At 42.5% G+C, this 27710-nt stretch overlaps 3 protein-coding genes across 6 annotated transcripts; 2 read left to right on the top strand and 1 right to left on the bottom strand.

The window, feature by feature from the left end:
* Positions 1–601: 601 nt before the first annotated feature.
* On the top strand, positions 602–14336 carry LOC139635457 (ras association domain-containing protein 8). Of its 3 annotated transcripts, none has more exons than XM_071502840.1 (6): positions 602–957; positions 6244–6445; positions 8179–8972; positions 9175–9372; positions 10170–10314; positions 12194–14336. In XM_071502840.1, exons 2-6 carry the CDS (start codon positions 6343–6345, stop codon positions 12313–12315), a joined length of 1362 nt encoding a protein of 453 aa, XP_071358941.1. In that variant the 5' UTR covers positions 602–957; positions 6244–6342; the 3' UTR covers positions 12316–14336. The 3 variants fall into 3 exon arrangements, with proteins under 3 accessions (XP_071358941.1, XP_071358928.1, XP_071358934.1); XM_071502827.1 differs by having other exon boundaries at positions 631–957; positions 8179–8978; XM_071502833.1 differs by lacking the exon at positions 602–957 and adding an exon at positions 1120–1142 and having other exon boundaries at positions 8179–8978.
* A 1083-nt stretch (positions 14337–15419) lies between these two features.
* Positions 15420–19543, bottom strand: bhlhe41 (basic helix-loop-helix family, member e41). 2 transcript variants are annotated; one of them, XM_071502864.1, is made up of 5 exons: positions 19227–19543; positions 19060–19126; positions 18776–18883; positions 18535–18646; positions 15420–18151 (listed from the first exon to the last, which is right to left on the bottom strand). In XM_071502864.1, exons 1-5 carry the CDS (start codon positions 19286–19288, stop codon positions 17205–17207), a joined length of 1296 nt encoding a protein of 431 aa, XP_071358965.1. In that variant the 5' UTR covers positions 19289–19543; the 3' UTR covers positions 15420–17204. The 2 variants fall into 2 exon arrangements, with proteins under 2 accessions (XP_071358965.1, XP_071358955.1); XM_071502854.1 differs by having other exon boundaries at positions 16408–18151; positions 18776–18886; positions 19227–19427.
* A 1459-nt stretch (positions 19544–21002) lies between these two features.
* sspn (sarcospan (Kras oncogene-associated gene)) lies at positions 21003–26876 on the top strand. The gene is made up of 3 exons (XM_071502814.1): positions 21003–21469; positions 23246–23332; positions 25239–26876. The coding sequence occupies exons 1-3, from the start codon at positions 21242–21244 to the stop codon at positions 25596–25598; spliced, it is 675 nt and encodes a 224-aa protein (XP_071358915.1). The 5' UTR covers positions 21003–21241; the 3' UTR covers positions 25599–26876.
* The last annotated feature ends 834 nt before the right edge of the window (positions 26877–27710 follow it).

Below are 27710 nucleotides of genomic sequence, written 5' to 3'. Positions count from 1 at the left end.
GTTTGCGTCTTTGTATATAACAATCCAATTTGTTCATTTAGACAGACACTGACACTGTGTGTTCTTCCTTAAATAGTGAACCTGTCCCACTGTGTTTTTATGGTATACCTGTATGATGTGAAATGTGCTAGTTCTTCCAAGTGCGTGGCATTTTTCGCCATCATTTTAATATGTATGTATAATAGCAGGATAGTTATGTTTCAGAAAAGTAGTTTTTAGGCTGCTGTTCTGCAGTACCTTTGAATGAATGCTCCTTGCTCTGAAAACAGATCTGTTATGGAAAAACTTTCTCAACTCCCCTTGATCAAAAGCATTTTTTACGGAAACATCCGGAAAGCAAACTATACATTTCTATTAGTTCAGTTTCATGATATATTAGACTTTCGATGACAGGATTGACCTCGCCCAGAGCCACCGCTAATAATTTCGTGTCGTATTATTTTAGGTGGGGCTCCTTCTGTCAGCATCTTCATCCAGAGAAGAGTCTCTGCTCCTCTTTCTGCTGTTCAGATGTCCTGGATGTGTGAAAGTTGGCTGCAGGTGGCTTCCCCCTCAGAGTGTATTGCAGCTTTAAACAGTCCACAATGCCTTGCGGTGTCCCAGTTCCAATGCGATGTATTTACCAGCAGGAGTAATGAAACAGGGGAGAGGGGCAATTTCCGCAGCTCATCGGTGAGACCGCAAAAGACCACAGCGCACGGAGGGGACAGGCGCAAACTTTCGGACAGAGGACCCAAACGTCAACAATCCGTTTGTCGGAGGCGTTGTGTTGTTGTTGTGTTTTGTTTCTGTCCAGCAGCTGAGCGCTACTTTGTCGCAGTTCGTTGGAAGTGATTTACTGGGCAATGCTGAAAGAAGGACAACATTTTGCGGAATTCTCGTCTTTACCTGTGTTTTCCCCCCTGAACTTCGCCTCGGATCGGGAGCACTGAGTTGAATCCTGTTTGCACCGTGAAGGTAAGGCCGTTACGCGGATTATAATTAGAGCAGAATTTGCTGCAGCCTGAGCCCGTTGTAGTTGTGAGGAGGCTGAGATAACGGAAACATTTCTGTAGTGGAATAGTTAGGCTACTCTCTGAGCCCACTACAGCCCAGAATCGCCATTTCTCCAGCCTCGTCCCACTCGACACCAACTATATGAGGTGGGGGTGCCTTTTAATGAGCGAAAGCACTAATGTGTCGTGTCCTCCAGGATGTTCAGTTCTGAAATGTCAAGCTAATGCTCTTCTCAATTGTGTTTTTACCTGGCAGTTGGTGGAATAAGACCACTTGAAAGCTTTGTGAGTTTAATTCTGACTTTATTATCTCGCAGTATCATCTTAACAGGCCGAAATGTTTTGTTCAACCTTCACTTAAAAAAAATGTTGCTTTGCCCTTTTTTTTTTTTTCCACGAAACAGTCTCTCATGAGGCTGAGCATCTTCTGTAAACAGAACAAGCTCTCATGATCTCCACAATATTTATATATCAGTAATCAAAAGAGAGTCTATGAAAAAAAAGATCACTCACGGTTCTTTCTATCTAAGGCCCCAGTCCTCCTCTCTACTCAGAAACATACACCAGGTGTTGCAGAACCAACCTGTGGAGTTGCTGCACTCAGCCAAGGTTTTACAGCCTTATGCTTTGTGATCTTCAAGGATTGCTTTAGTGTAGAAATAGAATCATGTAATTCAGTGGTCTTTGCTGTGTTTAATGGTGTCATGGCACCATGAAGACCAGTTTGCAAAGAACTGCCTACAGACTGGAAAAAAAAATAAGTTGTGCCACTTTTCCTGTGGGCCTGCCCTTCCAGCTGCTGCCGTAAAACCATTTTAGTTCTATAAATGCTTATATGCAGGAGTGTGATTCAACACCAGATGATGTTTTACAAACCGCTGTAACATGTAAACCTTGGCCTGAGGCCTCTTGTTGCCCCGCTGTGCCTCTGCCCCAGTGCAGGAGCCGGCCGCCTGCCCTGCTGGCTCTTCAAAGCTGGATAGTGAACAGTCAATATGGCAAGGGAACAAAGACGGCATTATTGCTGGCTGAACGTGCCGTCCAGATGTTCGAGATTCTGCCAGCACTGACCTCTCAAATAGGGGAGGCTGCTTCAGTGCTTAATAGTTTAATATCAGCCAGGCACAGAGAGAGAGAGAGAGAGAAGAAGGGGGAGGCTTGCTCCAGGGCAGGGACAACTGGAAGGCTCACAGAAGCTGTGGGTGTTGTGTGTATAATCCCAAACACGCCAGTTTTCAGATTGGAATAAGAGCACATATTTGGAGTTGGAACTAAAATTCAGAGAAAATGCTTGCCAATGCTTGTTTTTTTTTTTTCTTTGTGTGTTGTTTTGTTTGTTTGTTTGTTTTTTGTTTTTGTCTTTGTCTATATTTTTGGGTTACTTTGATTCTTTAAGTAGTCGGGCTACAACACACCGTTTTCAAAAGCTTTTCTTTTTTTGCAAATGTCCTTTATCTTCTTATTAATAAACCGTGTCACCTATCAATTGCATATAAATTGACACATATCTTCATTGCAGACATTAGGTGTCATCGATGTGTAGAGACTAATGCAGCTGAGACACCAAATTACCTGGGAGGATGCTGACACTGTGAAAAATAGAAAGAAAAAGATACCAGTAGGAAATCCACAGAAACTTTGGTCCAACTTCTTAGTTTTTCTGAAATGTCAGCTCATTTCATTCATGCATTATGTTGCAAACACAACTGTGCTGACGTTGAATTTGCCATTTCAACAGGGTGCAGTTCATTGCATAGCCGTTGCATGCTGCATAGCCATCAAGATCACAGGGCAGCCATAGCTTGCTTATCTCTTAGTCACGGCCTGTCGCATTCTCACAGCCAAGGAATGCATACCCAGGTTGTTATCAGTTTCCACTCTACAGGATCAAGGCCCGTCTCTGGCAACAGTCTTCACCATGTTCTGTAATGTTTACATTTGCAGAGAGTATTGTATACAGGCCAGGCTGGCATATTTGTGATGAGGAATTTCTTTATCTTGTTCCCACTGCAAAACCATTAACTTCTAACCGCAGGGGTCCGATCCTTACAATAATGGTATACTGTTGCCACCCAGATATGCTTTAGGCTCAGTGATTACTCTGGGCTGTAGCTCTTGATGACAGTCTGGAAGAACTGAAAGTGAGGAAAAAGACTTCTCCAGTTTGTTCCAACCAAGTCACCACCAGTGCCTCCACAATAAACCAGCGTCTGTCTCTGGCTGCTCACGGAGATCTATTTCACAACAGATCTGTTAGCAATTACAGCAGAGAATAAATTGTTAGTAATTACATGTTACTCTACAGGGAGTGTAATTTGAATTAAAGTTTGGTTCGCAATAGACAAGGAAGTTTAAGTACTATAACAGACTGCTGTTGCTCCAGTCTGTAAGAAGTATCCCATTGTTTTTAATTAACAATAGCGTGGGGGAGTTGTGCACGTCAGAAGCCCTCTATCATAAATTAGTTACTCGTTTTCATTCGCTATGTGTGCATCTGGTTCAGACTTACAATGGCCAAACTTCTGTGTTTTGTGAAATGGCTGTATTGTTTTCCACCTTAGTGATAGTAATAGTCAACAATAAGGACAAGATGCATTGTGTAATAGCATCTGCTCATGAAGGTATTTGTGAAACCTTAGTGTTTTCCTGTGAGATCATTTTTCTCTGCCTGGATCTCCTGAGTCGAGCTCGCTCTTGGTTTTGTTTTAATGTAATGAATGCCCATTTTGTTTTTCCCCAAATGCCCCCTTGTTCAGAAAACTGCTCAACTGCATCATGCGTGGGCCAGTTTGTGATGCTTGACAGACTGTAAATCCCCAAAAGAGGCAGCACCTTTTTTTTTTTTTTTTATAAAAGCTCCTACAGTAGAAGCTCTTACAGTATTTCTTCATGGTGTATGTTGCTGTGTTGGTCGTGCTGGAGCCCCCACAGGAACATATGGTAGATTGTTTACACCAGCAGCCAGTTGAAGCATTTTCCCTGCCAACTCGGTGTGTTCCTGTAGGCCTGGAGAAGTGTCACCAGCAGCCGTGGAGGTGGGCGTGCAGGCTGCTCAGTGCTGCTCACACACCTCACTGCTCAGAGAGAAACTCATCTTGAGTCCACACTACTTAACTGATACAAGACTGAAACAAAATCCTGGCAGGCGCTGAAGTCATCTGGGCTTGAGGTTTTGCTGCAGTTGATCATCTCGCAACTGAGCTTTAATAGAATTCACAGAAATTTAAGCCCTCCTCAGCCTCATGAAATGCCTGTCTGGCATACGCTGAGCTGCACAGATCAGGGAGCGGGCATCTCCCCAGGCTCTGCCCTTGACAGGCCAGAGGAATGGAGCTTCCAGAGCACAGGATGGCACTCTGCCCCACACCGCTGTGCCTGTATCATCAGTTGGGTTTTCTGGGTTAATGTTAATGAATATAAATGTTACAAGTCCGGACCAGAGCAAGTGACATTTGTAACTGTCCCACTGAGTCTTCTTGAGCTTGTGCAAGAAAGAGGCATTGAAGCAGCCTGTTTGTTTTGTCTTTACTGCACAGGTAGTATTTTTTTGGGAACTTTCTCCTCCCCCCCTCCAGTGTATCCAAACGTTTTCCCAGGCTGATCCGTTATGCCTGCTTTGCATCAAGACCTATTCAGTCCCTATTACTGTTTCCTTATCCCCCCAGAGAGGGGGGTTAAACAAAAATGGTGACAGTGTTTTGGGTCACTGCAGAAAAATCTTGCAGTATGCTGTGCATGTGTCTGACTATTTTCCTCTTCCTCTCCAACCTTCAGCCCTTAATGCCATTTAAGGGCAGTCTGAATGAAGGACAAAAGCACTTTCCAACCAGCTGTGAATACACCAAGAATAGAGTGATCAGGAGCCGGAACACCGACAAAAGTGACACTCAAGTACATGCAAATTCACGCATGGTTAGTACTAGATTAACACAAAATTTGTATGCTTAATACACACTTGAAAATTGGCAGAATTTGCTGGGGTTTTTTTTAGTTTCTCAGCTGTGAGGATTTGTTGCTTGTCTCTGTTTTTATGTAACACTTCAGGGTTTTGTTAATCAGGCAAAGCAAGCAATTTGAAGATGTCACATGGGCTTTAGGAACTTGTGATGGGTATTTTTGACCATTTTATTGAGTATTTATTAAGTAAACAATTGAGTAACGAAAAAGATTGAATAATCATTAGTTGCATCTCCAGTGGTCTCTTTCTACAAATGTTACTCTTCAGTACTGCTTAATGTCTTTACCATATTTAGAAAAACAGTGGGTTGTGGGTAGGACAGACTGGTGACTTTGTGAAGGTGGATAGAGAATACGTGGCCTGGGGGAGGTGTAATTGGTGGGGGGTTGGTGAACAAAAGGACCTTTTGACTCAGTAGTGTAGGTGCAGCGAAGGTTAGATCCATGGAGAGTGATACAGATCTGGAGCGATGCCATTCATTCTCTCCCTGCACACTGTCCTTGAAGAACGTTTTGAAGGATCTGTTCCTTTAAATGGGTTTTTCATACACTGTCAGTAGTTAACCTTCACATTTTGAACATGTGCTTTCTAAGCCTGGTAATGTGAGTAACCAGTTCACCTTTTCATATCTGCATAGGTGCTTTTGTCCAACTTGAAATTGCATCATTTCCGTGGTAACCAGCTTGATGAAGACACACCCATCTTTAATGTGTTGTTGTATTTTTACTTATCATAATATTGACTGCTCTAATGACCCTGTAGGCAGTACTCCATTCTGTTTGCGTCTGCTCCACTCTCATGTGATTCTGACTTTTCTTCTTTTTTAAATTACATTCTCTGCCTTCTCTGTTTCTCTCTCTGTTCCCATCTGCTCTGTGTCACTGAGCCCGTCTTCCTGCTCTGTCTTTGCTGCTTCCATGTAATTCTTTGTACAAAAGCAGGAACTGGGCTTGGGAATGTCTGCTGGCACACTCTTCTTTTACCCCCAACAGACATGTACCTATTCATAGAGAAGAACAAAACAACAGTGTGATATCCAGCTGGTCCTGGCATGCCTGGCTGTCCATTCTCAACTGGGGAATCCTTACCTTACCTTGAGCCACTGCTAAAAACACTTGTCTGTACCTTGTATTTTCTTATTTGAGTGCTTGTGTTAGTAGGTATTACTAAAGGCAGAACTGTTTGTATGTCTATAAAGGCTTTCCCTTAGAAGTGACTGAGCATTATAACCCTGCCCTTGAGCACATCCTGACTAACTGTTTCCTGTTTTCCTTTTCGTTTCCTTTCCAGAGAAGTAGCCAGAGGGGCTTCGACTGCCCTGCACTGCTGGGGCCTTCAATAATGTCGGGGCCAACACACCAAAACCAGCCCCCTCACTTCTGACCCAACATGGAGCTCAAGGTCTGGGTGGATGGAGTCCAGAGGGTCGTATGTGGGGTCACTGAGGCAACCACGTGCCAGGAAGTGGTGATTGCTCTGGCCCAGGCCATAGGTAAATCATTTTATATATTAAAAGAAAAGCTCGAAAAAGCTTTCTGCCGTCTATTTTTACTGCAGTAACTTGGTTGTTGAATCGGGCTATACAATGCAACAATTTCCTGTGTCATGTTACTGGCTTATATATAGTATATGAGTCAATCAACAGAATTTGTGAAAACAGGAAACAGCTATTTAAAGACACTTGTTAGCTAGTACAAATAAGTTGGAAAACAGTGTCACGTACATATGGGTCAGATGATTATATAGTTCTGATCCGATGGTAGGCTTATACCACGGATATTAAATCATTGCGGTGCTGTCATGGTTTCACAGGGAACAGTTAATGACAGTTTCCACATGCTGAATTTTTGATCGGGCCACTTTTGTCACCAGGTTATTTCTGTTGTTGTTGAGTGATTGCTCCATATCACACTGATGGAGAAATGGAGAGACTTCAGGTAAAGCAGCAGAAAACCTGCAGACACTCTATGGTGTCTCTTCATTTTAAACCAATGAAATATTATTAGGGCGTGGCTCTATAGTTCACCTCTGTGTTACCCTACCATCAACGACAGGTTTTGCTTCACCATAAGTTAAAGTTTAGGATAATCTCATTGTTCAACATTTCCATTTTACTTTCACCTGCACCTTAAAGCCGTATACAAAAGTGCTGAGCTAAAATATCCCTGTAGTATGTAACAGTTTTTGAATTTCTTTCTGAGTTGTACATGAAATCTTTTGGTTAATATGATATTCACTTTCATTGCAACCCTGGAAACTTTCCCAATTTTCTTCACCCTTGGAGAATTTGAACATATCCAAATATCCAAAATGCCTCTTGTTAACTGAAAAGAAGTCCTCATGAGGAAAAAAAACTGATGAATTTGAGTCTCCTGCCTACATGTTAAGCTCTTGCTGAGATTCAGTGGGTTCTAGTCAGAGGCTTTATTGGTATTTTCTTGGGTCTAAGCAACCCCCCCCCCCCCCCCCCCCCCCATTGGGTCCTTCAGGAACGGGGGCACTTGAGCAGACTGAATTGACATCACTTCCCACAAAGCGGAGGGTAGTAGCAGGGAAAGTCTGACTCATCCCTCCATCTCCTGCCAAACTGAGAATGCAGCACTTCTGAGCCCCCTCCTCTACCTTTATATTAAAAATATATATACTATGAGTTAAGTCAGCATCGTTTTGGTACTAAGCATTTTACACGTGTTTCTGTCTACACACAACTACAAGTGTTACGTTTAGGTTTCTCTAAACAGCATTAAGCAAATTATTTGTGATAAACATTGAATCACCCCAACCCTGTAGATCTACACAGCTTTTCTACCCTTGTGGCTGATAGCTCTGTTCTCCAGCCTGCAGCCTTTCACTGTATGGTTGAGACTTAATGCTCTCGTCTCACTCATAAAACCACTGTAAGCTGTTTTCAGAAACCACACGCAGACCAGCTGGTTGAAATTTTAACTTTTTAACTTTTAGACGGAAAAATGATGAAACCCGACACCAATGTGATGATAATGTTGCTCTGTGTCTGCTGAATATTTGAGTAGACAGTTGTGTGCAGCTCCATAGGCTGGTAGAATATCCCGACTGTGTCTTTCTACCTCCTGGTGGTCAAAACAGCATGAAGCAGTTTCACATTCAGTCACAATCATTGTAATGTGGCAAGCATGAGAAAATTAGTGTGAAGTCACTTTTTTTTTTTTTTTTTTTTTTTTCAAAGTGTGTTGTTGATGTTTACAGGTCGCACTGGGAGATACACTCTGGTAGAAAAATGGCGGGACACCGAGCGTCACCTAGCCCCTCATGAGAGCCCTGTGGCGTCTTTGAACACCTGGGGCCAGTATGCTGGTGATGTCCAGCTGATCCTGCATCGCACAGGCCCCTCCTTGACTGAACGACCCCCCTCAGAAGGACCCTCGCTCAGGGGACCTGAACGTGGGCTGCATCGGCAGAGCCTCCCTCCTCTTGCGAAGCTTCGCCATCCCAACGATCGCTCCCTCCGCCGCCGTGAACCGCGCCGCAAGTCTCTCACGTTCACCGGTGCACCCAGAGGCCTTAGGGAGATACTGAGTGGGGGGCGGATCGGGGAGGCTGAGGCTAAACGAAGACTTCTTCTGGGAAACGGTGGGATTCACCACCATGGAGGACCAGCCATCGGGACCGCATCTCCGGGCCTGTGGGCCTGCCGCATGGAAGATCTGGTCAGACTGGTCGGTATACAGAGAGAGACTCTTAATGTGCTGGAGAAGAAGCTGGAGGCCTATGAGGCTGAGCTGCAGGCCTGGGCTGAGGGGAGAGGGGGGCGAGGTGGAGGGTACATTGGGGACCCAGCTGCAGGAGGAGGGCTGACAGAGGAGATCATGAGGCTGGAGAAGCACCTGAGGAAGAATGAGGCGGAGATGGAGGAGGAAGAGTTTTGGGCCACTGAGCTGCAGATTGAGTTAGAGAGTGAGAGACAGCTGGAGGAAAGACTGCAGGAGCTACGAGGACGCCTGCAGGGCTGTGAACTGGAGATTGAAGAAAAGCTGGCAATGGTACAGGTGTGCTATCTGTGGGAGATTTCAGGATAAAAATGTATATTTTTGTAACAAGTTTTGGGAAAAGATAAATATAACCACCCGACGATCAAAGAGTAGTTGACTTTAGCTACTACCAGCCATTCTAGTGATGTTTGCATATTGTGTAGTATGCAGTTTTCTTCTTTTTACTTAGCTGTTTGTCTCGGTGTCCCATCAGGGTGTGGAGGCAGGTCTGGAAGAGGAGCGGCTGCAGAGGGAGCGGCAGGAGACCCAGTGGGTCAGTGAGGCAGAGGCTCGGGCTCAGGTCCTCAGGTTTAAAGCAGAGCTGAAGTCCCAGGAGCGACAGGCCGTGCAGCTGGAGAGCAGCTGCAGAGCTGTGGACAGGTCCCTTGGACAAAGCAGCAAAAAACTGCAGGTGAGATACATTTGAGTACCTATTCTTCACTACTGTGAGTAAAAATAGTGCTTCAGGGAGATGCAGGGATAAGGGAGACCATCCTTCAGCAAGAATGCATTTAAGCGTCTGTCCAACTGAATCGTCCCTCACTGTGATGCTGAACTAGTGCCAGTTTAAAAGGCCAGTATGTAGGATTTAGGGAGATCGATTGGCTGTATTCATAATTATGTTTTCATTAGTGTATAATCATTGTGTTTTGTCATCTTAGAATGAGCCCTTCATATTTATATAGGGAGCAGGTTTTCTTCTACAGAGCCTGTGATGTTGCACAGCCATATTTCTGCTTGAGACTTTAAATCTTTGTTTAGAATCAGTAGAATATATAAAAGTTAGTGTCTGATTTTATTTGTTTGTTTTATGTAGTTAGAAAAATGTAACAGCTTAACTAGGGTTTTTTTTGGTGTAACAAATAATGTGTTAATCTTGAGTCATGATACTGTATTTTAGTTAAGACTATGAGAAGTCTCACTCTGTCTCCCACGCACATATGAGGTGGTGTCAGTTGGTTAAACAAAATTATGATAAACACAAAATGATCATGTTCGTGCCGGCGCAAGACACCTGATGTGTTTAATAATAACTGAAACTGTCAAAACATGAACCATTAAAGTAATGTTGCTTCTGCCTGGACTCAAATACTCAAACACAGTTTCATGTAATCTGTGCCTGCAGAAGTCAGTTTCGAGCTGCTGGTTTGCCTGTTTGCTTTATCGTTTCCTGACAAATCACTTTGTCTTGGTGCTGTTTCATTGAAGGACATGCAGCACGAGCTGGAGCAGCTGACCAAGGAGCTGAGGCAAGTTAACCTGCAGCAGTTCATCAAGCAGACAGGCACCAAAGTCACAGTGCTGCCTGCTGAACCCGCTGAGGAAGAAAGTAGCCACAACAGTCATGCTATAGGTAATGTCATTTTATTGTAAACATTAAATGAGTGGATTTTGTTTTCTCCCGAGGAATATCTTTGATGTTAAAGATTTAACCCATGCCGCATGGCAGGTTTCAAATGTAATAGTAACCAAACTCTACCTGATCTGAACTGATTTGACCCAAATCAGGAATCACAACTTAATCACATGTCAGAGTGCAGGTTGTCTAAGGAAAAGCGTTTCTCTTGCCAATCATAGGTGACAAATGTCTTGTTAAAGTGCATGAAGTGCAGTTTGCCTGTGCATTAGTAAAGTAATTTCGTTCGGGTGCTTTTTTTTTTTTTTTCCTCTATCTCATGTCTTGACAGCCTGCTGAGAGGAAATAACTCAGTTCAGTGTTCAAGTGTGTGTGTGTGTGTGTGTGTGTGTGTGTGTGTGTGTGTGTGTGTGTGTGTGTGTGAGATTGTGATAGAGAAAATGAGGAGGGGGCAGGGGGTAGTGGAGAGTACAGTATTAGTTTTTACCCACTTCAGTGGCAGTTATAGTCTCCATGCCAACAGCTGCCTGGATGCAGGCAGACCTGGCGTTATTCAATCACTGTACGTTCTCTGTCTGTCCTTCACTCCTTCCATCAGGCTGTCCCTCTGTCACATGCTCAGCAGTTTCTGTGTTAGACTCATTGGACCAAAGCTCTGTCATCCTTCAGGAGACCAGCAGAGAGCTTCCACATAAACCACAAGCACCGAATAAAGGGAGAGCAGTCACAACGCAACAGAGGCTAGCCCCATTAGCAGCTATTGGCTAGCTGCTAATTAAAAACTTTACAATACTATAGTACTAACACCATAATGAGTCATGAGTACTAATTGAGGCTGACTTTCAGAAACAAGTTTGAGGTTGAGACCAGCTCGTAAAATTAAGCTCATAGGCAAAGAGCTGGATATCCAGGCTTGCAAAACATAGTTTATAGGCTGAAACCTAAATGCACAGAAAAATAGCCTGCAAGCATAGAAATAAATGTCTACATCTGAATGTGCAAACATACACATTAAGTTAAAACTCTATCTTCAAGCATACCTATGAATAACTTAGTGTTCCAAGTGTCCACTGCTTTAAAAACTCACGTTCATATAAAATGGCGTTGTAAGTGCATTATAAGTACTCCGAAATGAATTGGATGGCTGTGTGAAACAGAAACACGTAGAGTGTTGTCAGTGATAGATAATAGTTAGAGCTGTTTTAGATGATTTTGGTTAAAATCCTTCACACAACAGATAACACAATCTCAATCAAACTTAAATATTTGACTTCTTCCAAGAGATTTTTCTTACTACATGACAAGTACTTCAGAATTGCATTGTTTTAAGTTGTGGGGCTCTTTATTAAACTTCATGGTTATGGATTTCAATTATGAAAAGTATTGAATTGAGTGTTCATGTGCTTCTAGTAACTGTCTCAGTTCATATGTGTAAAATCAGCAAAAGCTTTTGTCCTGGGCCATAAAATTCACAGTATCTGCTGATTTGCTGCACAGCTCTGCGGTGCCCCCTGGTGGCAGCATCCTGAGGCACACACAGGACTGTGTTTTGTAAAAAGGAATTTATTGGTACTTTTTACGAATTTAGATAAATAATGAACATTTTAAATATGTTAATTGTAACTATTTTGCACCAAATCACAGAAATACATTTAGGCACACTTAAGTCCTAACTTTTTGAAACAGGAGTTTGGCTTTTTCCACAGATTTATACCAAATCTTACTGTCTTCATCAGTGAATTGACTTCACTCAGCTGTCAAATGCCACAAGCGAATAAAGTTTGTTTTGTTTTTTCTTTTCAGTCAAATTTTAATATACACTTCCATTCAGAGTTTCATTTCAAATTTTCTGTCTTTTCACACGTTTTCTTGTCAGATTTAGTTCCCCTCACTGGCTCACTGAAGCGCCCTGTGTCGTCCCACCCGATGTCCAGTCACCTCCGGGTCCTCCACAGCCCTCTCAGTTCTGGCCTGAACCCAGAGGGGATCTATGTGTGAGACAGTTCTGAACCGAACCAACACATCTTGTCTCCCCTCCAGAGCCCATTTCACCCCAGGACCCATTTCTATGTGGATATCTTAGTACAGGATACCTCAGTAGCACACTACTATGCACTGTTGTTTCATTTACCTGGCAGCCTTGAGTGTGAAGACTCAGATAGTGAAGGAATGATGTTGATCTGGAAATGGAAGTCACTGAGCACTTGGTGGTAATGTAAGATAGTTAGAAGTTATGACATGAAGAAAAAACACAGCAGTACAGTCTGAACATGACAGGACTTTCTAAACATCAGGCTGGTGTGGACTTCCTTCATATCCACTTAATGTACTTGTACTCTCACTTTAGTACCTGCTGAATGATTTATATTGTTTTATCACAAACATCACGATTCAAAACGATTGCCTTTTGAACAGTATTCTTAAGAATCTTGGTATGTGAATCTATGAACTCTATATCTTTGAAATCATATCTTATATCTGCAGTGGATACATTTTAACTTGGCATAATGACTGGTTCTTATATAAGTAATGAAGGATCCTCTTGCGTCGGTAGTAAAACTGTCTAGAATCGATCATTTTGCATATCAGAATCTATTCCTGTAGCTCCGATTGTCTGTTCATGTTAAAACTATGCACAAATGGTTAGTAGTTTTGTTACTGAAGAATGTAACTGTCTGTATGTACCAAAATGATGGCTTACTGTAAATGTTTTCTTACTTTTCAGCTTTATTTAGTGAATTGTTATATTTTATTACAAAGCAGTTCATACACAGTTATGAAAATGCAGTGCCCTCATTCCTGCAGTAATATCTGCATAATGAAACAGTGTTCATTATCCTCTTAAGCTGTTTTTGTTTTTGTTGTTGTTGTTATTGTTGTTGTTGTTGTTGTTGTTGTTGTTGTTGTTAAATGACTAATCAGAATCTTTTTTTTTTTTTGCCAAATGTGTTATGCTTGTTTTTCTGTAAGGATTGGTGGCCAAAGATGAACAGGTTTTGTTGCATGATTGTGATGTTAATATAGCCATATGAGGATGTGCAGAGCACCCACAGTGCAGTGAATCAGTGAGGTCTAAAAAAAATTCTGGCATGTGATAATACAATGGATAGCTATAGCTACCGTGTGTATGTGTGTGAGTGAATTAGTGATTCAAGAGACCTATGTGTCTGTGTGTGTGGTTGGCTGCGCAGTCAGAATAGCCAAGATATGAAGCCCCTCTTAGGTTGTAGTTCAGCTGCTAATCACATCAAAGTGCCTTATATTCACTCCACAGTTGTTGTATTCAAGTAATGTACAGTAGAGGTTTAGCAGAGACATTGGAGCAATGATCATAGTCAGTTTAGTTATAATGTCTTTAGATTTATTAGTGCCACATTGCTGCACAGAGAGAAATGGCAATAGAGCGGCAACAAAGAGGAAACTATAATTATCTTTTATCTGTCAGTATTTTGTGGAAGTGTCAGTGGAGAGAACATTACCCAGAGTGCTTTCCACTTTGCTACTGTATTATTGTCACCATGATACTATGTGCTATAAAATGCATTCACATTTAATCTGATTTGTTTCTATTCATGCAACACATACTGTATACTGTAGTTTGGATCAGCACTGTCAACCAGGAATGAATAGTTGATGTGATACCGAGGGGAAGTCCACCCAGTAACATTCACTTTCTACAAAAACACACAAACACATTTACAGTGTGTCTCTGCTTTTCAGTTTAAGGAGAGACCTATTTTAAAATGACTGTCTCCTCTGTGATAGTCTGTATACTGAGGTGGATTTTCCCTTTTAACAAACCACTTGTGTGCATTTTTCCACCCTGGGATGAAACATAGCTGTGGTCGCTGTTTACAACTGTGTACGTTCTAGAGAACTCTTAAGATGTTGACTGTACATAACCTGTTTTTATTTTTTCCTGCCTTAATGTACTGCACAGTGTTGACAGGATGTACGGCTGTATCTGGCTGCTGATATGACTTGGATTGCATGATTCAATAAACCATCTGACAAAGTTAGATGTGTCACAACTGGTGCTCATGGTAGCTGAGTAATCGCCATTCACCTGTTAATCAGAAGGACTTTATACTGTAGTGTACAGTATGGCCTCTTAATGTTTTCTGAGCTTTCCACCAGTAGATGGCGTTATTTGCTCAGTAATAGCAGAGACATAGACACAACAGGGCTGGGAGAGAATGGAGGGAAGACCACTTCTTTTTCCCACAAAGGAAATAGTGAATTGATAAGGAATGTTGTCAGTGTATAAAATGCATAATCACACAGTTAATTAACAACATTACTTCATATGAAGTTTATAGCAAGATGGTTTCTGGTAAAATAAAGACAAATCTACAACTGATTAGGTTTTCAGAGTTGCCCTTTAGTGAAGGAGTATACTGAAAGAAGTTTCTCATAATGTCAGCTGAGAAATAAAAAGTGAAGTTTAAAAGACTGATGGTGGGAATGGGGACTTGTTCCATCACTATACTGTGAATTTACTGGAAAAAAAACACTGCACCTTAAGGCAATGTGCATAATATTCCCAAACCTTGAAAGCCATGAATTGGCACTAATGGGACTTAAACACAGATCAGAAGAAAGTACAAAATCAGGAGTGATGAAATTATTCATGAAGATTAAAATAATATTGCAGTAAGCCAGTTGATGGCAACACCAAAGACTGGATTTGATCCTGCTTAAAGCTTTTGACTAGTTGGGAGGAGGCCCCTTGTTTTTCATCAGCCTGTACAGACTGAGGGTAATCTCACTTCATCATCCTTTTATCACATGACATTTGTTTAAAGCCTTGGCTTACTGTACATTCCTCTGCTGTGACCTGTCAGCTGATTAAGTGTTAGTAACAATACATTTCACCTACTGGACCTGAAGTATTGTTTTTCAGGAACAGTTAGTACTACTGTAATTCTGAACTGTTTGTCTTTTGCACATGTAACTTGCTGTCTTACAGTGTGTATTGTTTCCCCGACCTAAAAATTACATATGCAGGTATTTATTGGAACAGATCCACTCTAAAGCTGCACTGCATATCATAATGTCAGATTATAAACGTGCGGAAATTGAGTTAAATGAGAAGAAGCCTGCAGAGTTTAGTTTTGAGATTTATTTTACAACTCATCAGCAATAATTTAGAACAGCATATGTGTAAAGCATTAACGAAATGTGCAACAGTTGCTCAGTTAAATCTTTTAAAAAATCCATAGACTTCTACAACATTGACATAGACATGTATACTTTATGGTATATTCACAAAAACTATTTACAGACACACATGCCACTTTATATAACAGTTGATAACAGATTTGAGCAAAACCAGCTGAAGAAAACTACAAAAGCGATGTCATGTATGCAAAATACCATGAAAATCATCTGTTTATTCAGTCACGTGAGAAACTTAAAAAAGCTGAACAACACTACACTTGCAGGAATTAATCTCTTAGAAAACAGGCCAAGATAAAGTTAAAGTTCCTAAAACAGCATAGATCATAGCTGATCAGTTTCTTTCCCACCTTTGTCAAATATTGGAAAAGCATGTTTTTACATAATGATAGCATATAACACGGACTCAGGGATAGGCTGGCGTGTAATGGGGTGTAGAGGTTTTCACATCTGATAACGATTTGAATAATTTTGCCTTCAAAGAGCTAATAATGAGCAGTGTTTTTGTTCAAATGACTTGATCACCACTTTACTGCATGAATCATCACAAAGCATCTGGTATCTCGCCTCCCTCTTTTAAATTGACATTACTTTTTTTTTTAATTTCAAGACAACTCAATACAATAAAAAGGTTCAAAGAGAACTACAGTGATTCACTTTCAAAATGGTAAGGTGACTGCTGGGGGGAGTCAAAGCAGAAAAAAGTGCACTTTACGTCTGAAAGAGTAAAGATCATCCTACATACAAACTTTAACAGCTGGGAAAATACAGGTACATTCAATATCAAAGATCTATAAGGTGCTATCCTACAATGTTTTCTGGAGGTACAGAAGGTCACCGCTTCTCTGTGCAGAAATGCCTCATTCAGGGGATGAACACTATGCTGGTCAAGCAGCCCCTTGTGAATGAAAGGTTTCTTCTTTATGATTGTTTTTTTCTTGTTTTATTTTGTTTTGTTTTGTTGTTTCTTTCATCACAACATACAAACAAGTAAAAGAAACTATACCAAACTCAAGATTTGTAAAGATGAGATGAGGGAAATCCGGCACAATACCTCTCCATTTATTTCAGTATTGTCAATGAGCGTTTGTTAAAGTAGCTGGTATATGTGTCTGTGTGTGTGTGTGTGTGTGTGTGTCTGTGTGTGTGTGTGTGTGTGTGTGTGTGTGTGTGTGTGTGTGTGTCTCAGGAGGGACAGATATAAGCCTACCCCGTGCAAAGTTGGGGATGAGGTACTGTAAGTGTTACACTTGCAGGAGCACTTCTTTTATAGGCCCATTTAGTGCACATTTACATGTTGATGAATCAGACTGTCCTCCAGGTAATAATATTTACAGTCAGAGTCAGCCAAGCTCTTAATAACCTTGGCAGAGGTCAGTTACAACTTCATACATCCAAAGAGACTCGCTGATTGGGATATTGCCCACTTGTGTAGTACTCAAAGTTTTGGCACCAATGCTGCCATTTCAAAATATTTTATCAAAGAGGATAAAAAACTAACTCCAGCACAACGCAGTCGTGTACTAGTGTCAATCATTGTCGATAATCATTCAGATTGATTAATCTAGCATAAGTGCAAAAGGCACACGCCGTCACAACTGTTCCCTGTTTCGCTTCTGTGAAACCTCGCTTTAAAACTAGCCTAATTAAAAAATGAAAATACATCAATTTTTCTCAGCAGAACGCACAGAAAAGGTAACGCAGACAGATTAGCTCGCTTGACAGGCAGGAAACTGATCGGGTGGGCTGCTCTTGTTCTCCGGGGACGTATCAGCTACGTCACCCTCCCCGTCGTCACTGGCGACACTTTCCTCCCGCTCCTCAGGTGAGCCTGTCTCAGCCTCCTGTGACCCCTCGCTGCCTGGAGAGTGGGAGTCCTTGGGCTGAGAAGAGGCTCCAAAGTGCGCAGACAAGCCGGGGAAAGCGGCGGCAGCAGCAGCCGCGGCCGCCGCTGCCGACGCGTGTGCGGGGTAAAGCCAGGGGAACGGGGACGCAAGAGCTGCCGCCGCCGGATACATGTACTTGTCAATGTTGCTTTTATCGAACAAAGGCATATAAGACGCCGCGGCCGAGGGGTTGATGAAGTAGAAAGGCATGCAAATCGGCGTCTGCTGTCCCACACCGCTTATTCCCATCAAAGAGTTCATCAACGCCAGGTCAGGCCTGGTGGGGTCCGCGCCTCCTAACCCGTTCCCGGGCCAGTTCATCTTTGGCTTTTTGGCAGCGCGGTCATCTCCAAACTCTTGCTTGATCTTCACGGCCTTGGCTCCCTGCGCCCTATTGCGCTCACATTCTTTATCTTTGCCATCGCTCTTTTCAGCCTCGCCCCCGTATCCACTGTCCGTGTCTGTGTCATTCTCGTTAAGCTCCCCGCCTTGGGTCCTCTGGATGACCGGGACACAGTTGGCTTGGCTGTCAGCTTTCTGCCCATCCTGTGCGTCCCCGGTGGGTAGCTGGTGCTGTAGCGGCTGCGCGCCGGGCTGGAACTGCGCCAGCACTTTGTGAAGGTGGCCGATGAGCTGCGCGCACCTCTGCTCTCTCGTCGTCCAGTTCTCAAACTGACTCAGGTACTGCAGGACCTCTTTGGCACAGGCCTGGAACCCGGAGTGGAACGCGTCCAGATCCGCATGAATGGAAGATTTCATCGACCGGTCCCCTGCGAGACATGCAGTTCAAAGATTAACAGAGCATGACTCTGTAAGGTGTAGCTCACCGTAAGTCAATGACAAGATCAGGCGGACGCGCATCAGCAGCACGTTTGCATGTCTGCATACTAACAAAGTGACCAGATCATCTTCTATGTGGAAACAAGGAGTCTTATTTTTCTGTTGTACTCTCAAAATGCACATCAACCTCTGCCTACATTGTATTTGTTCAATTCCACTGTTGCAAACAGACTTTTTCTATATAGGCAATAATAAACTTTCACGTGATCCTGCCAGTTTAACAGGCTAATGTAACCCATCAAGAAGCACGGTTTTTTTTTTTGGTTTTTTTTAATAAAAACTTGTCTATTAACCTCATGATTCTTCATCTTACCATTCTGCAAAGCAATGATCTTCTGGTGTTGCTGCTCGGTGACAGCAGTCAGCGCGTTTAAATGTTTCAGCGTTAACTCCAGGACGACTGCTTTCTCCAAATGCCCGAGCGTCTATGGAGAAAAACAAAGGTGCAGTGGGTCGTTGAAGACATCTCTGTCATGTAAAACCAGGATCGTTAAGCACGTCAAAACTTTTTTTTTTTTTTTTTTTTTTTTTTTTTTGCAATGCCGTGATCTCACCGAAAGCTTCAGGTGTTCGGGTAACAAATCCTTCAGCTGCCCGATACATTCGTTGATCCTGTCTCTCCTCTTCTTCTCTATCAACCGGTGTGGTAACTTGTATGCGTCCTGCTGGCAAAAACACAAGCGTTTACTGTGTTAGAACAGAGGAAGTAAAAAGTTGGTTTGTTTTTTTTAGTGGAAAACATATAAATTGCGCCTGAGTTTAGCGAGCACACAAAACGTTGGGCAATCCAAAACAATACAAACTACATTTTAGGATCCCACAAAGAAACCGCTCTCACCTTCCCACCATCCTCTCGTTTAATTCCTCTTTTGGATTTGCACATGTAGAGAGAGGGGTAATCCACCCTGTAAAGTGAAGGAGGAAAGTGTCCGATCATTCACCGGGCTGTCAGAGCAGCTCGTCGGACGTACTTTTGACGGAGTTTGCCAAAAAAGCGACACTCACCCCAAGAAATCTGCGTGCTCCATGAACTGCCTGTCCTGTAGATGCGGTATCCTTTCATCCATCACTTCTCCGCTGCAGGTTATCCGCTCCGGAGCTTCTTTCTGGGGGAGGGGGGGGGGCGATGTTTGTTTTTTCCTGCGACCCACACACGGACGGCTGAGGGGAGATGATGCACGGTGCGTGTCCTTCAGTGGAGCTGCGGCTCAGCAGACTGCTGTCTACAGATCCCTGATCAGCCACTTTGCAAAAAAAAAAAAAAAAAAAAAAAAAACCCGTCGGTGCCGCGGTCAGAGCGCACGCGCGCCTCCGCTCGAGAACAGCTTCCGTCTCACGTGGAGCCTGCGCCAGCGCGAGAGCGGCGTGGACCCGGCGAGGCTGACCCGAGAGAGAGAGAGAGAGAGAGAGAGAGAGAGAGAGAGAGAGAGAGAGAGAGCAATGATCATCACAGGAGCGTGGGTTGTCCACGGCGGCGTTTGTCCATCCAACACGGTCCCACGAAACTTCTCAGCTCCAGCTCCTGTTGCTGTAGCGAGTGCGGGCAGATAAGTGACCGGGCAGGCTCTTCCGGTCTGATGGATAGGCTAATTAGACATGACCGAACATGGGGGGGGGGGGCACAGCTCCTGCATATCCCTCTCTCTTTTAAAAATAGTGCACGCAAAACACAAAAAAAAAATCTAATTTTATTTAGCCAGAAAAAAAAACTTAACTCCCTGTTCTCTCCAAAGCCAAATAACATGCGTGTAAATCTTTAGAAAAAAAGACAGAGGTGAGTGTGACTTAGATACAGAGTGTAAACAGGAGGCCACTTCTTTCAAAAACTCAAGGTGTGTGCGTGTGTGTATGTGCGTGTGCGTGTGTGTGTGTGTGTGTGTGCGCACTCGGTCTGCGCTGTTGCCCGGAGCAGGGCAGAGTAACCTGCTCCTCCATCCCCGGAGCTGCGTTGTCAGTAACCATGGCACCGGCCCAGCTGTGTGCTCCAACACGTGCTGCTCTGTTCTTTATTCACCTCAGCATGGGCGCTGCTCCCCCGCCCCCACCTGAGTGTCTTTGTCCAATGATAAAATCATGGTGATAATAATAATAATAATAATAATAATAATAATAATAATAATAATAATAATAATAGTGATGATAATAATAATAATGTGACAAAGATTGGTGGGAAAATTTGTAATTGAAGTTTTGTGACTTAGTCTTTCTGTTTGTCTGATCTCCTAAAAACAATAAACAGTCAGATTTCCCCAAAATAATTAAGTGATACTAAATTCATGATGTTTTTACTGTGTTCACAAAAGATGAAAGTAAGCAAGGTCCGAATCTTTCCATTAAAATGTGTTATTGAAAATTACAAACATTATATAAATGCCTCCAGGAAGTTAATCTGATATTAAGTGACACCTGTTACCCTCTTGTGAACATTAAAGTGCTCAAAAACATCCAAATCTGAGCCCCTGTAATGCCCTCACATGCCTTATGATCACATTACTTCTTCCTGTAAGTCATGTGACTTTTTCTGGCTGGCAGCATATGGCTCTCTTGTGTAACAGTGCTGACAAAGAATGATCCAATCTCTCCTGATCTCAAATGAAGTGTGACCTCCTCTGCACTGGCTTTTCATTAACTCATACCTGCTGATTTACCTCTGTACTTTCCCTTTCTTGTCTTAAATGTGACTACAAGTGAAATCATCTCACTGTCGTATGTTGGAATCCCCCTTCGTGTCTTCCTGCCCCCTCCCTTCCCTCCTCTTCCTTTCCTCCACAGTATGCTGCCTGCTCTATATGTGGCACTGGAGCGGCTTTAGGAATCCAGTCCAAATGTTTTCCATATTAGTTCAGAGCCTTCTCTGTTTCCAAATAGCTACCAAGCTGGGCTTATGGTGAGAGGAGGCCTCAGCAGGGAGGGGAAAGGAAGGGGAGAGAGGCAGACACCAGACAGACTCATCCACCCCAAACACTGCAGAAAAAGTCGGCAGGACAGAGAGGGAAGAGAGTGTGAAGACAGGAGGAGAAATGGGGCAGGGGCAAAAAGGTTCCTCAGACAAGAAGGAAGGCAAGAAGAAGAGAGATGAAAGCCCAGCGCCAGAAGACGGAAAAAAGCGCAGAGGCTGTCGCTTCCCTCTGCTCATCGCCCTCCTCCAGCTGCTGTTGGGGGTGGCCATCACAGCCGTGGCCTTCCTCATGTTGGCCATCAGCCCCTCACTTCTGACCAGGGAGACGCCACACTGGGCTGGGATCATTGTAAGCTCCATCCTTACGCTCTAACATCAGCCTCTACATTCACATGTTTGCATGGAGCCTGAGCTTCCCATTTCTGATACTTCTGCATTGCCCTCAGCTATGTCCCTCAATGTGTTGTCCATCCTCACCACACTGCATGTCAACACAGGCCCTTAGCCACCTGTCTCAGCCAGACAGTCACTGTAGGCATGGGAAATCACAGCTATTGTCATGATCTGATAAATCTCCACCTGTTACATTCATCTGACTGCATACTCCTGAATCTCCAACCCGTCTCAGTCACAGGAGCCCACCTGCAACCCTCTGTTGTTTTTGTTGCATGTCCAACAAATCCTCAACATCTGGGCAGATGAAACAAGCCAGCCAATCACAGCATGCCATGCTCCAGCTTTGACCTTTGAACACCTAAGTAGTATCTAAACACCTTGTTATTATTTGCCAGTGTGCTGTACATACTTCCACCTCATCATCCTCACCATCTGCCTCATCGGTACACACACATAAACGCACCACACATCTCATCTACTTTATTAAAAGCGCTAACTTTGAAGCAGTATATTTGAGTCTTAAAACTTTTTAGTTACATGCAATATTTCATATAATACTTGTTAAATCATTTTTGAGAGTTTCAGTTTAAGTTGATGCACCAAGTTGGAGTGTCAGCTGAAGTGTTAGTGCCGAAATAAGTTGAAATCAGTTCAAATGTAACTGTAAAATGACATTAGTTAAACTAACGGCTGAAGAGTAAGCACTGAAAGTGGTTCAACTGTAAAAGATGAAAGAAACTAAAGCTTTCCATCCATGTCTAAGCCATGAAAGCAACTGAAATGTAATTTGACGTGTAAGCACTGAAAGCAGCTGAAGTGCAATGAAGGCAGTTAAGGTTTCGTTTGAAGAGTAAGAAAAACAAGTTTAAATGTCAGTTGAACTCTAAACATTGAAAGCCCTTGAAATTTCATTTGAAGTGTGACAGAAGGGTGAAGTGTGTTTACAGGTGAGATGTAACACACTAAAAGCAACTCAAGTGTCATTTAAAGTATTTATAGAGTTTTAAAGTTTCAGTTTAAGGGGAAATTAATTGGATTAATTAAATGGTTAAATTAATTAAATGGCTTCTTTTGATTACAAGTGAACAATGATCAACTGTCTGGTGGTGATGGTGAAAGAAAAAAACAACATGGTGTTCCTGTTCAGTCCAATCTTAGCCTATCACAGATGCCATCTGCCCTCGAAAACATCCCTGGACACCAACATCCCGAGTTAGATGCTCACGAGATTCAGCCAAGTGAAAAACACTGAGGTCATCAAGAACTTTCCCGAGAACCCTGAGCGCTTAAGAACCTGGGAAAAACATTTAAATAAGATGCTGAACGTTAGTCACAAGACTCCAATTGCACTGAAGAGATAGAGTGTGAGTGTGTCTGTGCGAGAGAGAGAGAGGGAGAGAGAGAGAGTAATGTAATCAGATGACAGCTTACTGCTGAATCATGCAATATTAAGAGACACTCCTGGAAACCTGGCCACAATAGATTTTCTTCCTTGTTTCTACACTGTGTCTCAGAGCAAACCTGCATACTGCATATCGCATATAGGCCTACAGCAACAAGGAGTGGGATATTAAAACGGTATCATGGCTGCATCAAGTCAGACATGAATGGGGTGATTACATTCTTTGTGATAATAAAAGGCTGTAAAATGAGCATCATGTTGAGAAATGTTTGGATATGAGTCAGTCTAACCAAATTATACCAAATATCTTCTGGTGTGCTGTTGCAGCTGTGTTTAGTTTCCATCCTGGGCTTCATCCTGTACTGTATCACCTACAGGCCTGATGAGAGGTCATCTATGCAGTTCATTGTCAAGGTAAGCCTACACACATCCTTACACGTTTTCTGCAAAACAAAAGGGAAGGGTGAAATCACATGTCATGTATGGAGTCAAGTCCGGTTCCTTATTAATGCACAACAGGACTTTTTGAAAAATAGTCCTGTTGTGCATAGTCCGATGGATCAGTATACTTTGCAGACAGAAACGACCTTTGCAGAGAACAATGTTTTACTCACCAGTAATGTAATTGTTAGGTGGCTGCTCTGTAAGGAACTACAACTGTCAGTGGCATAGAGAGGAAGGTATTTAACTGTGTTCCTGTTTAAAAGACCTCTGCAGGGATTCCTATGAGTGGATGAGTGCATTCATTAATGCGTCTGCATCGTACAGCTTAATTAGCCATACAATATATGCAGTTGGAATTTCAAGGCAATTAAAATCAGTCCACCATTGTCTGCTGCTGAGAAGCAGGTTCTTGGAAGCAGCATCCTCTTTTTTTTCCTGGCTCTTGTGTGCATACCAGGTTCACATATGTACATGCACTGTTTCATGCACTGTTTCAAAGCAGTATATTTTTTGCGTTAAGAAGTGCAGCTAAGTTTGGAAAATGGCGTCTACAGAAAGGAATGATAAAAAGCCTGCTCACAGTGTGTTTGTATTGCATAGCTTTAAATACTATCAGACTCTATGAAGTAGTACAGGGATTGTTTTACTTTACATCTTAATTTACAAAAAACAATATTAAATGCTCTCAGAATAACGATGAATATATCTTCCTTGCTGGAATATAACAGTGTCGTTCAATGAAATCGTGCTCTGCATAGGTTAAAATTTTACTAACATTTATGGTCTTATGCCATGAGCCTCAAAACAGTTGTACTTTAATTTATTAATGCCATTATTTGAAATAGCTCAGTGAGCCCAAAGCTCTGCTAGCTTTACTGTATTCATATGTTCAGTTCATTTGTTTATTTCAATGGCCCTTGGCCTTATACTTTCAAAATGGGAATTACGAGTGGCGTGATTACAAAATGGGTTGTAACTGGAGATATTTCTGAAGTTAAATGTTACTGTTGTGACAGATAAGGGTCTCAGCCCTCTGATATCACTGCTTAGACTTACTATATTGTGTCAAGACTCTCAGTTAAATGGGAGTTTGTATGTGCTCACTAAAAGGTGGTTCAGGGCACCACATGGACTGTAAACAACAATATGAATTTTGGCGCCTTTCACTTTCTTCCTGCTTTGGTATTTTAGCTCATCTCCATTTAGTAAAGCACATAATGCTCATCCAAGTACTTGTTGATGTACATACATCTCCCTGTAACCAATTATACTCCAGATTTCACAGCTGTTCCCAAATTAACATAAATGCCATTTCAAATCAAGCACCACTCATCACTTGCATAATTCCATAAGCAGCATATAACAGAGAGCAAAATACACCAGTGGATAAGGGCCCCTGTTATATAAGTGGTGGATTAAGATGAAGGTTTAGCGTTATTGAGATTGTGCAATTGCATAAACAACACAAAGCTTCTGTCACATTTTACATCTGTATTTTTAGACACACTTGGTTGTTAAACATACTCACACAGGACGTGCACTGAAGGTGGGAAGCGGCTGTAGCTGCAGGGCATTTTTACATGTCTGCTATGTGTTAAAAGCCAGGCTCCTACTCTGAGGGTCAGACCTTGCCCTGTAGTATTGTGGGTAATCTCTTTGAATTGAACTTGCCATAGGCTCTGAGCCAGCATGTCTGTTTCTAAGCCACAGTTTTGGCACTCTGCGTTAATCATGAGACAACCGACTAAAGCAGAAGCCAGATTTCTAGAATTAAAAAAAAAAACTCACTGAGTACAAGATGCAGAGCAGGTTTTTAACAATCAAAGTGTTCATGGTAAAATTGCATGACCTCACTCTTGTCCTCTGCCCTCCACAGCTCCTGTACTTTGTCCTGTGTATTATTGGCCTGGTCATTTCAGTGCTAGTTATAGCATTCGCTGGATACCACTACTCGCAGGCCAGCAGCTTCAGCTGCGAGCAGGTGGGAGAGGACTGCGTGTGCACACTGGATCAAGATGACCCGATAGCCCGCACCTTCACCTACGAGGGGGTCAGTGACTGTGAGGTCATCACCGGGACCCTCACACTCTACTTCTTGATCCAGATCATGCTGAACCTGGCCCAAGCGCTCGTCTGTGCCGTCGGTGCCTTCATCTTGTGGAAGCACCGATACCAGGTCTTCTTCGCTGGTCTTCAGATTGGCTCTCCCTCCACCCAGCACTGGCAGAAGGTTTAATGTGATGAAGACAGAGTTGATGGGATGACTCTGATCAGTCAGGTCAGGATGGAGGGCAATGCCAAACGTGTGATTACGCTCTGAAGGACAGGGACATTTGCCTGTGTGCCTCATTGTGTTTTATTTGATGTCAGTTTATATTTACCTTTTATGGCACTATAATGTCCTTTTTGCACAAATTTTGTATACCATATAAGTAACTTTGTACTTCCGGTTGCTGATGTTATAAAAAAAAAGCTTAAATAGATGAAGAGGAGCAAAACAGCTGGTCTATTTTTGAAAATCTAAACCAATTATTTGTGTTCCATGATAATGAATTCCTCTCATTGTTTCTAGTTATCTTGGCATTTCTCATAGGATACAGCCAATACGCAATTGTAATACTAGACAAATTATAAGCACAACACATGTGTGGATCCCAAAATGTACATGTTGTATGTCACACAACTTGAACACTTAAGGTGAATTAATTCCACAAATTAACAGTTTTTGTGCAGTTCTGTAACTATTGTGTAAAACCCTTGTTGAAAAACAACAGCAACGTATTTGCAGCTGATAGATGTGAACCCTGCTAAACTTCAGACTGTCAGTTATACACAGTAAGAACTGATCCGACACAACCTGGGCAGACTGCACTTCATGAGACTGGATCCAGACTGATCTGGGCAGCGGCATGCGAAGGTTGATGCCAGGCCAGTAGCCTGCATGACTCAAACAGCCTGTAGGAGTCGAACGACTGCAGCCACAAGGGGGGGGGGGGGGGGGGGGGGGTGCAGGGTGTGCAGAAAGGGGGACTCAGACAGGCAGCTGGACTGAAGTATCCAAATCATCTCTGAGTGTTTAGTGTTTACAGCGTTTCGGTTGTTTTCCTTCAGGCGGGACAGAGCAAAAGGGATGGAACAACCACAAAATTTTAGGCTTGTATTTTTAAAATGCTCAGCCTTATGCAGAGTTCAGCTTTGTTACATTATACTCTCATCTCAGGTGCTGAGAATAGTCACCTTGAGTCTACACATGCTGAGCAGGGAATGGTAAACGTGATGCAGTTTCTTTTGCAAATTAGAGGAAATGTGTAGAGCTAATTAGTATGCAGTGTTACAGCTATTTTGTCAACGACAAGGGAATGTTATAAAAAAATTACTTATTTCTCACAGAAGCCTTACATGTGGTGTTTGAGAAAAGGGCTTTTTAATAAAATAAAACAAAGACGCCATTGTGTGCATTTTAAGACTGTCAAACTGCTTGCAGTTACAAATACAAATCTTTGTTTCAGATAAATGAAGTTTCCTTTTCCCTGTTTTGTCAGCACCTATATACAATCAATACACAAAAAGATGTCACTAATATTCATTATAATTATAATAATAATATTTTATCATTGTTATTAGTAAAGACTTCAAACTGAGCAGAGAGAAGATGAGCAGTAAGCGTCTCTATCTATGCCACCTCTGAGCCACAAGCATCTGTAGGCTGCAGACTGAGTCTCCCTGAACACAAGGCTGGCATATATTTAAAACTGATGAGAAAATAGACATTATAACACATTCTTCATCATCCATATTTCAAAGTAAGAGCAGCATCTAAACCTATGACTAATATGTGACGTCAGCAAGAGACAAAGTCATCTCTGTCTGTTGTGATTTACTGTGATCAGCGACAGTCAATTCACACTAGTTAACTGTGACTGCTCTCAGTGATGAACAGATAGGTGTCCTTGGGGATCACTCTCTCGTGGCAGTGCCATTGCGAACATGCTTTAAGTCACTTTTTAAACTTCAGAAATATCATCACCACTTTCAGCGATGATGGAACTCTCTTGGATAACAGCAGAGAATCACAAGGATATTAAAATAACTTCTGCAGTTTTGTGGGAAAGATGTATTAGCTCTTACTAATGAATCACTTCACACCCCGTATAAGCTGACTCTGTACATACTGCAGCTACGTGTGATGGAGGGCAGGCCCATTTGCAGTGTTTTTCCATGTACTTGTTTAGTGTGATGATGTTGGTGAATCATGTGACTACAAAGGCTCAATCTCACAGCCAGACACAGGAAGTCACATGCCAGTCATCATGGGGGCATGTTTATTTATAAAAATGACAGTGAGGAG

This window comes from Trachinotus anak, unplaced genomic scaffold (assembly GCF_046630095.1).
Source record: "Trachinotus anak isolate AG129_WGS33_773 ecotype Australia unplaced genomic scaffold, CSIRO_AGI_Tana_v1 ptg000002l, whole genome shotgun sequence".
NCBI lineage: Eukaryota > Metazoa > Chordata > Actinopteri > Carangiformes > Carangidae > Trachinotus > Trachinotus anak.
This window is presented reverse-complemented; position numbering and strand designations above follow the sequence as displayed.